This window comes from Seriola dumerili, unplaced genomic scaffold (genome assembly GCF_002260705.1).
Source record: "Seriola dumerili isolate Sdu_G_001 unplaced genomic scaffold, Sdu_1.0 BDQW01000199.1, whole genome shotgun sequence".
Taxonomy (NCBI): domain Eukaryota; kingdom Metazoa; phylum Chordata; class Actinopteri; order Carangiformes; family Carangidae; genus Seriola; species Seriola dumerili.
Genome location: NW_019174454.1, coordinates 1,130,887 through 1,143,302, shown reverse-complemented (window position 1 = coordinate 1,143,302; position 12,416 = coordinate 1,130,887). Strand labels below are relative to the sequence as shown.

At 33.8% G+C, this 12,416-nt stretch overlaps 1 protein-coding gene across 4 annotated transcripts in view; it reads right to left on the bottom strand.

Annotated features, from left to right (window-relative positions):
* Positions 1-12,416, bottom strand: part of sik2 (salt inducible kinase 2) — a 54,394-nt gene that overhangs the window by 19,797 nt on the left and 22,181 nt on the right. For all 4 annotated transcript variants that reach the window (XM_022753800.1, XM_022753802.1, XM_022753801.1 and 1 more), the window contains exon 4: positions 2,271-2,432. In XM_022753800.1, the coding sequence (XP_022609521.1) occupies positions 2,271-2,432 (162 nt within the window). The remainder of the gene's footprint in view (positions 1-2,270; positions 2,433-12,416) is intronic.

Here is a 12,416-nt window from a genome sequence, read left to right as displayed (position 1 = left end):
TGACGGTTTCATGATATGAGACAACTTACAACATATCAGATATTGTTTTTGAAAGTGGTTCTCCTAGGTTCTCTTGGTCACATAGGTTGCCCTCCTCGCTACCACTGATCCAGCAACTTGCTTTTGTTTTTGTTATTTCTCCTCTGCAATTTCCATTCCCTTCAATCTGTCAACTTGAACGTAAAGAGGCTATTTGAAGTGAAAACATGAAGGGCACCCCCTGCTGCTGCTGTTCCCTTCTCCGCTGCAGCCACCATGAGCATGACCTTTCTTTGACTGACCACTGCCTGGTTAAGCTTCATACAGACTGACCAGTGGTGGCCTTTAAAAAGCAGGGAGGCATAACTGGATTGCAGAAAAACCCCTGAAGCATAGGTACTCTGTCTGCCCATGCATATTCAGACTAGTACTGCAACGAGAAACAGAAAACTAATTGACAATTTTAATAATTAACTGTTCATCAATCAAAAATGACCACATATTCATTGGTGACGTGCAAGTTCACAAATGTGAGAATTTCCTGCTTTTACTTGTCAAAAAATATTCAAACGATTAAATAAAAGCAAAGATATAGACTTTTTTTTTAAAAAAAAGCAAGATGAAAAAGGTGATAAGATGATTTTTTGTAGAAAAAAAAGGAGATGTGAGTCAATGGGCCTTGACAAAACAACCACCAAAATACCTGAACAGTCCAATCCATTTCTTGTTGTTAGTTACAGTCCTATCCAATTTGCATTTAAAGTCTAAAAATAATCAACAGATGAATGAAAATGAAAATAACTATTAGATGAAGCTCTAGATGCAGATTAGCCCTGCATGAACACAGTAAGACAAGGAAATCTTTACTCCTCTTGGTTGAATGGATGACTGCTCTAAACTGACATCAATGTGACTAATGCAGTTGGAAAATTTGAAGTTGGGACCTTCTTTCTCACGTACAGTATGAATCTGACATGTTTTCTTCATGTACCATTTACCAAACATGTCAGAGAACATAATTGGTAAAAGAGGTACAGAATGTACTTTGCTGCTGATGTTCTCCCTAGAGAAGTTTTCTCTAATCATAAGCCAGGTAATGTTCTGTTCATTGTTTTTCTGCTTCAAATCTAATCTGCCGTGCGGACAATCGGCTGTGAGTCAGACATGTTTGTGAAAATTACTGCTGGGGTAATAACATCTCCAGGTTATCATCTTGGACCCTTCTGAGAAACAGTGGACAGGATGATGTGAGCAATGATGCAGGCGGAACATTCGGTTCTCTATCAGTTATTGTACAGTTCTGTCTAATTTGCCCTCATCTGATTTTAGCTCTTAGAACAAATAAATGAAGGTTAACTGGGGTGAGCATCTGTCATTTTCCCTCCATGAAGTAAGATTTATCAGACCAATAATCAATGATTTTATTTCGTCTATTTGAAGGTCATGATGTGAAGTCCTTTGAGAACAAGAGGGCATTTTCCCTGAAGCACACAAACTCAATGTTTCTGGTATCCATTCACACCTTTATTTTTAGCCATCCTCAAGTGATCAGCTCACCTTAGATGTATTTCAGTATCAGCTCTGAATAAAGCCTAAGATAAACCTTGGCCTTTTTCAGAGCATTGCCACAGCTGCAGCTCTGCCACCCTACTATGCACTGGTCCTCATTATTCTTCCTTCATCCTCTCATCTGTTACTCTGTCTCCCAAATAGCCAATGCATTATATCACCTCCCCTCCTCCTCCAATTAAACCCAAACTCTTTCCTTCCACTCCCTCCCAGCCTCCCCCTTCTCCACTCTTGGACACAGCAATAGGGTGACATTCTCACTAGCCAGCTCTAAATGCCAGTTGCTTAATAATCACACTTTGAAGCTTGTACTACAGACCTCCAGCTTACTCTCAAATCTCTGCCTCTGGGTCTGTTCCTCTTTTTGTCCTTTATCTTTAATGTTTCCACCTCAAAATTAAAGCAAGGGGTCACTGGGGAGGGATTTTTGATCTCCTCTGATCATCAGTTTTGAAAAGGTGGCACAATCCTTTCCTCTAGCTTGAGATTTTAAGATGTCTGTCATGGCATCTTTCAGCCAACAGCTATCTCGCAAGCAACCTCAGACCACTTCTCAACACTGTGCAAATGGCCTGGGCAGGTGGTTAAGACATTTCTGAACTACACCAGCAAAGAGATCATGACAGGCAATGGATCAAAACTAGATCATTCCATGCAGACATCCAGTATTTCTCATCCATCAGAGAGCTTATGGGCTGTCCTGTACTTTGCCTTTATGGTACCTGCGATCTTGATGTTCATATGGCCATCCAGCAGCAGATTCTCTGCCTTCAGGTCCCTGTGGACGATGTTGCGGTTGTGACAATACTCCACCGCTGACAGGATCTGCCAGAACTTCCTCCTGGCCTCCAGCTCACTGAGACGGCCATGCTTTGCCAGGTAGTCTACATCCAGAGAGAGAGATACACAGAGTGCAGAGAGATGATTTGTCATGACTTACATTACATGGCTCAACACTTTCAAACACAGTATAAAGAATAATTTTGTGCAATTGAAAAGAATGTATGTATGGAGATTTTTCATTCCACTGAGTGTTGGTGGTTGTGTTGAAAGGATAATTTACTTTTGATAAGGTGCAGGTCTGGTGTCAATAGTAGCTTACAGCTGCTCTACTCTACAGCATGCTAAGAAAAATGATTCAGTGAGAGATGAATGATCTAATTCTTCTTCGGAAGCCCCTGCACTAATCCTACATGTGCACGTTTAATTAGGCAATGGGTGACAATGAAGAGAGCACTGTGTTGTCATAGCTGGAGGAGGAGAGGGAAGGACTTCTGAGAACTGGTGTTCTGCTACACGATGTCCACATTAGTAAAAGTTGGAACAGGGTGCGAGCTGGGGGAGTTTCGTGGGAGGTTTAATGGTGATACGTTGTTTGTCAGTGTATGATTGCCGTGCACACAAAAACATACAAACACACTTGACAATCAGTGGGACAGATGCTGATGTAAATATGAACAACAGTTCTTGCCCAATGAGTCAGAAAAACATCTGATTGATCTGTTTATCCACTAAGCACAGGCAGAGTTTGGGGTTGTTTAAAAAGACACAAGAAACCAAAGCCTATGCTGTCTCTCTGGGGGCAAAGTCATAAATTTCAGTCATCACTGACCTTTCTCTCATTGTTTGCTTTCAGAACACCCTTATTGTTTTTCAAACCTTTCACACTCAGTGTTCACCAAGTACATAGATAGGACATACAAATGCAACAACAAAAATGTTATAAAAATGTCATAGTATAGAAAGGCATACAAATGTCATAAAAAGTCATATGTACTTTACTATATATATTAAGACGTTTTTATGCCTTACTATACTATGACGTTTTTATGACCTTTTATGCCTTAATATACTTTGTTGTATTTTTTTAACTTTTTTTCCATACAATACTATGACGTTTTTTGGCATTTTTATTCATAATTATATTATTTCATCTCATGCCTTACCATACTATGATGTTATTATGACATTTTATGCCATACTATACTATGTCGTTTTTTGGCATTTTTCTGTCATAAAATTCTTTGCTGTTTCTTGGCATTTTATGTCTTACTATACTATCTCGTTTGATGCCTGACTATACTATGACGTTTTTATAACCTTTTATGATTTAATATACTATGTTGTATTTTTAACATTTTTTGCCATACTATACTATGACGTTTTTTGGCATTTTTCTGCCATACTATTTTTTGCTGTTTCTTGGTTTTTATGCCTTATTATACTATCTCGTTTGATTCCTGACCATACTATGACGTTTTTATAACCTTTTATGATTTAATATACTATGTTGTATTTTTAACATTTTTTGCCATACTATACTATGTCGTTTTATGGCATTTTTATTCATAATTATATTATTTCATCTTATGCCTTACCATACTATGACGTTATTATGACATTTTATGCATTAATATACTATGTTGTATTTTTAACATTTTTTGCCATACTATACTATGTCGTTTTTTGGCATTTTTCTGCCATACTATTTTTTGCTGTTTCTTGGCATTTTATGCCTTACTATACTATCTCGTTTGATTCCTGACCATACTATGACGTTTTTATAACCTTTTATGATTTAATATACTATGTTGTATTTTTAACATTTTTTGCCATACTATACTATGACGTTTTTTGGCATTTTTCTGTCATAAAATTTTTTGCTGTTTCTTGGCATTTTATGTCTTACTATACTATCTCGTTTGATGCCTGACCATACTATGACGTTTTTATGACCTTTTATGCCTTAATATACTACGATGTATTTTTTTTTTACCTTTTTTTCCATACAATACTATGACGTTTTTTGGCATTTTTATTCATAATTATATTATGTCATCTCATGCCTTACCATACTATGGCGTTATTATTACATTTTATGCCTTAATATACTATGTTGTGTTTTTGACATTTTATGCCATACTATACTATGTCGTTTTTTGGCATTTTTCTGCCATAATATTTTTTGCTGTTTCTTGGCATTTTATGCTTTACTATACTATCTCGTTTGATTCCTGAGCATACTATGACATTTTTATAACCTTTTATGATTTAATATACTATGTTGTATTTTTAACATTTTTTGCCATACTATACTATGTCGTTTTTTGGCATTTTTCTGTCATAAAATTCTTTGCTGTTTCTTGGCATTTTATGTCTTACTATACTATCTCGTTTGATGCCTGACCATACTATGACGTTTTTATAACCTTTTATGATTTAATATACTATGTTGTATTTTTAACATTTTTTGCCATACTATACTATGTCGTTTTTTGGCATTTTTCTGTCATAAAATTCTTTGCTGTTTCTTGGCATTTTATGTCTTACTATACTATCTCGTTTGATGCCTGACCATACTATGACGTTTTTATGACCTTTTATGCCTTAATATACTATGTTGTATTTTTTTACCTTTTTTTCCATACAAATACTATGACGTTTTTTGGCATTTTTATTCATAATTATATTATTTCATCTAATGCCTTACCAAACTATGACATTATTATGACATTTTATGCCTTAATATACTATGTTGTATTTTTGACATTTTATGCCATACTATACTATGACGTTTTTTGGCATTTTTCTGTCATAAAATGTTCTGCTGTTTCTTGGCATTTTATGCCTTACTATACTATCTTGTTTGATTCCTGACCATACTATGACGTTTTTATAACCTTTTATGATTTAATATACATGTTGTATTTTTAACATTTTTTGCCATACAATACTATGACGTTTTTATGACCTTTTATGCCTTAATATACTATGTTGTATTTTTTTACCTTTTTTTCCATACAATACTATGACGTTTTTTGGCATTTTTATTCATAATTATATTATTTCATCTCATGCCTTACCATACTATGGCGTTATTATTACATTTTATGCCTTAATATACTATGTTGTGTTTTTGACATTTTATGCCATACTATACTATGTCGTTTTTTGGCATTTTTCTGTCATAAAATTCTTTGCTGTTTCTTGGCATTTTATGTCTTACTCTACTATCTCGTTTGATGCCTGACCATACTATGACGTTTTTATAACCTTTTATGATTTAATATACTATGTTGTATTTTTAACATTTTTTGCCATACTATACTATGACGTTTTTTGGCATTTTTCTGCCATAATATTTTTTGCTGTTTCTTGGCATTTTATGTCTTACTATACTATCTCGTTTGATGCCTGACCATACTATGACGTTTTTATGACCTTTTATGCCTTAATATACTATGTTGTATTTTTTTACCTTTTTTTCCATACAAATACTATGACGTTTTTTGGCATTTTTATTCATAATTATATTATTTCATCTAATGCCTTACCAAACTATGACATTATTATGACATTTTATGCCTTAATATACTATGTTGTATTTTTGACATTTTATGCCATACTATACTATGACGTTTTTTGGCATTTTTCTGTCATAAAATGTTCTGCTGTTTCTTGGCATTTTATGCCTTACTATACTATCTTGTTTGATTCCTGACCATACTATGACGTTTTTATAACCTTTTATGATTTAATATACATTGTTGTATTTTTAACATTTTTTGCCATACTATACTATGACGTTTTTTGGCATTTTTCTGCCATAAAATTTTTTGCTGTTTCTTGGCATTTTATGTCTTACTATACTATCTCGTTTGATGCCTGACCATACTATGACGTTTTTATGACCTTTTATGCCTTAATATACTATGTTGTATTTTTTTACCTTTTTTTCCATACAAATACTATGACGTTTTTTGGCATTTTTATTCATAATTATATTATTTCATCTAATGCCTTACCAAACTATGACATTATTATGACATTTTATGCCTTAATATACTATGTTGTATTTTTGACATTTTATGCCATACTATACTATGACGTTTTTTGGCATTTTTCTGTCATAAAATGTTCTGCTGTTTCTTGGCATTTTATGCCTTACTATACTATCTTGTTTGATTCCTGACCATACTATGACGTTTTTATAACCTTTTATGATTTAATATACATGTTGTATTTTTAACATTTTTTGCCATACAATACTATGACGTTTTTATGACCTTTTATGCCTTAATATACTATGTTGTATTTTTTTACCTTTTTTTCCATACAATACTATGACGTTTTTTGGCATTTTTATTCATAATTATATTATTTCATCTCATGCCTTACCATACTATGGCGTTATTATTACATTTTATGCCTTAATATACTATGTTGTGTTTTTGACATTTTATGCCATACTATACTATGTCGTTTTTTGGCATTTTTCTGTCATAAAATTCTTTGCTGTTTCTTGGCATTTTATGTCTTACTCTACTATCTCGTTTGATGCCTGACCATACTATGACGTTTTTATAACCTTTTATGATTTAATATACTATGTTGTATTTTTAACATTTTTTGCCATACTATACTATGACGTTTTTTGGCATTTTTCTGCCATAATATTTTTTGCTGTTTCTTGGCATTTTATGTCTTACTATACTATCTCGTTTGATGCCTGACCATACTATGACGTTTTTATGACCTTTTATGACTTAATATACTATGTTGTATTTTTTTACCTTTTTTTCCATACAAATACTATGACGTTTTTTGGCATTTTTATTCATAATTATATTATTTCATCTAATGCCTTACCAAACTATGACATTATTATGACATTTTATGCCTTAATATACTATGTTGTATTTTTGACATTTTATGCCATACTATACTATGACGTTTTTTGGCATTTTTCTGTCATAAAATGTTCTGCTGTTTCTTGGCATTTTATGCCTTACTATACTATCTTGTTTGATTCCTGACCATACTATGACGTTTTTATAACCTTTTATGATTTAATATACATGTTGTATTTTTAACATTTTTTGCCATACAATACTATGACGTTTTTATGACCTTTTATGCCTTAATATACTATGTTGTATTTTTTTACCTTTTTTTCCATACAATACTATGACGTTTTTTGGCATTTTTATTCATAATTATATTATTTCATCTAATGCCTTACCAAACTATGACATTATTATGACATTTTATGCCTTAATATACTATGTTGTATTTTTGACATTTTATGCCATACTATACTATGACGTTTTTTGGCATTTTTCTGTCATAAAATGTTCTGCTGTTTCTTGGCATTTTATGCCTTACTATACTATCTTGTTTGATTCCTGACCATACTATGACGTTTTTATAACCTTTTATGATTTAATATACTATGTTGTATTTTTACCATTTTTTGCCATACTATACTATGACGTTTTTTGGCATTTTTCTGTCATAAAATTTTTTGCTGTTTCTTGGCATTTTATGTCTTACTATACTATCTCGTTTGATGCCTGACCATACTATGACGTTTTTATAACCTTTTATGATTTAATATACTATGTTGTATTTTTAACATTTTTTGCCATACTATACTATGACGTTTTTTGGCATTTTTCTGTCATAAAATTTTTTGCTGTTTCTTGGCATTTTATGTCTTACTATACTATCTCGTTTGATGCCTGACCATACTATGACGTTTTTATGACCTTTTATGCCTTAATATACTATGTTGTATTTTTTTACCTTTTTTTCCATACAAATACTTTGACGTTTTTTGGCATTTTTATTCATAATTATATTATTTAATCTCATGCCTTACCATACTATGACGTTATTATGACATTTTATGCCTTGATATACTATGTTGTGTTTTTGACATTTTATGCCATACTATACTATGTCGTTTTTTTGGCATTTTTCTGTCATAAAATTCTTTGCTGTTTCTTGGCATTTTATGTCTTACTATACTATCTCGTTTGATGCCTGACCATACTATGACGTTTTTATAACCTTTTATGATTTAATATACTATGTTGTATTTTTACCATTTTTTGCCATACTATACTATGACGTTTTTTGGCATTTTTCTGTCATAAAATGTTTTGCTGTTTCTTGGCATTTTATGTCTTACTATACTATCTCGTTTGATTCCTGACCATACTATGACGTTTTTATAACCTTTTATGATTAAATATACTATTTTGTATTTTTTACATGTTTTGCCATACTATACTATGTCGTTTTCTGGCATTTTTATTCATAATTATATTATTTCATCTCATGCCTTACCAAACTATGACATTATTATGACATTTTATGCCTTAATATACTATGTTGTATTTTTAACATTTTTTGCCATACTATACTATGTCGTTTTTTAGCATTTTTCTGTCATAAAATTCTTTGCTGTTTCTTGGCATTTTATGTCTTACTATACTATCTCGTTTGATTCCTGACCATACTATGACATTTTTATAACCTTTTATGATTTAATATACTACGTTGTATTTTTAACATTTTTTGCCATACTATACTATGACGTTTTTTGGCATTTTTCTGCCATACTATTTTTTGCTGTTTCTTGGCATTTTATGCCTTACTATACTATGACTTTTTATGCCTTAATATACTATGACGTTTTTATGATATTTTTATGCCATACTATACTATGATGTTTTTATGTCTTACTATAGTATGACGTTTTTTGACATTGTTATGCCATACTATACTATGATGTTTTTGGACATTTTTAAAAAACATCATAGTATAGTAAGGCATAAAAATATAATGAAACATCACAGTATAGTAAGAAATAAAAATGCCATAGTATAATAATGCACAAGAATGTCAAAAAACGTCATAGTGTAGTAAGGCATAAAAGTGTCAATAAACGCCACAAGGCATACAAATGTCATAAAACATTATCGTATAGTAAGTCATAAAAGTGTCAAAAAACGTCATAGACACCATAGACAGCTCCACAGTGTCCCCCTCCCCACAGGTTAAGAGTCTGGGTGTCATCCTCGACAGCTCACTTTCTTTCCACTCCCACATTAATAACATCACTCAGTCTGCATATTTCCATCTACGCAACATTAATCGTCTCCGCCCCTCTCTCACCCCTCACACCACTGCCATTCTAGTTCACACCCTCGTCACCTCGCGTATTGATTATTGTAATTCACTCCTCTTCGGTGTCCCCCACAAATCCCTCCATAAGCTCCAACTGGTCCAAAACTCTGCAGCCCGTATCATCACCCGAACCCCCTCCTTTCACCACATCACCCCCGTCCTCCAGCAGCTCCACTGGCTCCCAGTCAAATTCCGTATCACGTTCAAAATCCTTCTCTATACTTTCAAAGCCATCCAAAACCTCGCCCCCTAGTATGGCATAAAAATGTCACAAAAACGTCATATTATAATAAGGCATAAAACATCATAGTATAGTTAGGCATAGCAATGTCAAAAAACGTCATAGTATAGTAAGGCATAAAAATCTCATAAAAGCGTCATAATATAGTGAGGCATAAAAATTTCATAAAAACATTATAGTATAGTAAGGCATAAAAATTTCATAAAAACGTTACAGTATAGTAAGGCATAAAAGTTTCAAAAAACATAGTATAGAGTAAGGCATAGCAATGTAAAAAAACATCATAATAGTGTCATATGTCATAGTATAGTAAGGCATAAAAGTGTCAAAAAATGTCGTAGTATAATAATGCATAAAAATGTCAAAAAACGTCATAGCATAATATGGCATAAAAGTGTCAAAAAAACGTCATAGTATAGTAGGGCATACAAATGTCATAAAACGTCATAGTATAGTAAGGCATAAAAATGCCAAAAAAGTCATAGTATAATAATGCATAAAAATGTCATAAAACATCAGAGTATAGTATGGCATAAAACATCATAGTATAGTAAAAATATAGTATAAATAAAACAACAAAAAAACAACTAATATAGTAAAAATAAAACATCCAAAAATAAGGGCCCCAGGCCCGAGATTCGAACCCAGAGCTTTCTCATGGTCAGACAATGGTTGTAACCACTGTATTGAAAGGCAGCCCATAATTTAAGTATTGCATAGTAAGGCATAAAAATGTCATAAAAACGTCATAGTATAGTATGGCATCAAACGTCATAGTATAGTAAGGCATAAAAATGTCATAAAAACATCATAGTATAGTATGGCATCAAACGTCATAGTATAGTAAGGCATAAAAGTGTCAAAAAATTTGATAGTATAATAATGCATTAAAATGTCATAAAAACGTCATAGTATAGTAAGGCATAAAAGTGTCAAAAAATTTGATAGTATAATAATGCATTAAAATGTCATAAAAACGTCATAGTATATAGTAAGGCATAAAACATCATAGTATAGTAAGGCATAATGTAAACAAACATCATACTATAGTAAGGCATAAAAATGTAGTAAAAACATCATACTATAGTAAGGCATAAAAATGTCAAAAAACGTTGCTGGGACTCGTCATTCAAGAGACCAGATGTTTCTTTGCTCCACTGCACAAAGGAACTCACACCCCACAGTTCCACACTGTTCACACTTGGGGACGACCCCCCCCCCCCCACAGACCTCACTGGCCAGCCAGTGTGGGTCAGCGTGTGACATGTGACCCCCTAGGATGTCACCAAACAAAACCAGATCTCCTTCTTGGTTCTGTCTCTTGCTTTCCTTCTCTGTCTTCTCTTTTTGGCTTGCTCTGGAGAGCAGCTCCTTCTCTCTCCTCGTCAAAGGGCAACAAGGCCCCAGCCCAGGTCAGCCCTGCTACATGAGAAACTCGCTTTCTCGCCGGCCTGCTCACAGCAGCCGGCAAACACTCTTCTCCTCAACCGCAGTGACCTGGTTTGGATTAACTGAGAGTGAACCAAGTTCTCTTCGGAATCAGCAGCTACAACACAAGGCCAGCTAGCTGATTTTCCAAGCAACAGGAGTCACATCAAAGTTAGCGTGGAACAGCTAACTCTGTGAGGAGAACAAAGGAGATAACAGCAAAGCAACACAGCCAGATAGGACTTCACTCCACCAGGAAGCCACCCAACTCACTGGACTTTACAAAAACACTGGAAAGGACCTCTTTGTTTGTTCGAAGGACTGGGTAACGTTAACTGACTGGGCCTAACCTCCCCCAGCACAGCACAGCATAGCACAGCACAGTACAGCTAAGCAGCAGAAGTCTTAACTTTGTTAATGTACTTGTTGATTAATGTCTTGTTGTTGTAATGTTTGCTAAGGTTGTGGTCAGTCATACAGTTAATCGAGTACTTGTATGTTCACACACATACCTGTAGTACGTCTCAGTTCTAGAACCTGCACGAAGCTAACCTCCTCCCTCTAACCTGGTACCTTCAGATTACATGAGCTAGGCTAAAAAAGAAACTCACACCTTCCCACCCACACACACCAGGTGGTCCCAGTGGCTATTTTGAGTAGTTTCTTTGTTTACCACTATCTTGCATAGTCTTCTTTATTCAGGTCATGTGGTCAAAGTGACCACTTTGAATCGGCCATCTTGCCTTTGTTTGTGTCCCCACAGACACACCCCCACACACACCTACACACACATATACACTCACTTGTATATACTAGATTAGACATTGTGTTTTTACTCTGCTCCAATGTAAATAAATGTCTTTAAGTATAACTACTGGTGTGTTTAATGTTGCACAAGCGTGAATATTGCCACCGTCTACTTTGTGGAATTCCAATTCTTCAACTTCAACTTACTGTTGATATGGTGATTTGGTTATAGCTAGCAAGCTAATTATTAATCAGAGTTCAAGATTAATGTAATAAATTGAGACTGAAACAATATTGGCTATTTTGCCTATTAGTTTAGGCTGGTGTCCCTAGGGCTTTAATTAATTTTAAAGTTATTATCTAATGTTAATATTTTCTTAATTTATGATAGCCAATAAATTGATAGACAACCGAAGATTCAGCATATTTGGTGTCCAGCTCATGAGGCAGAGCTCAGACCCAACGTCATAGTATAGTA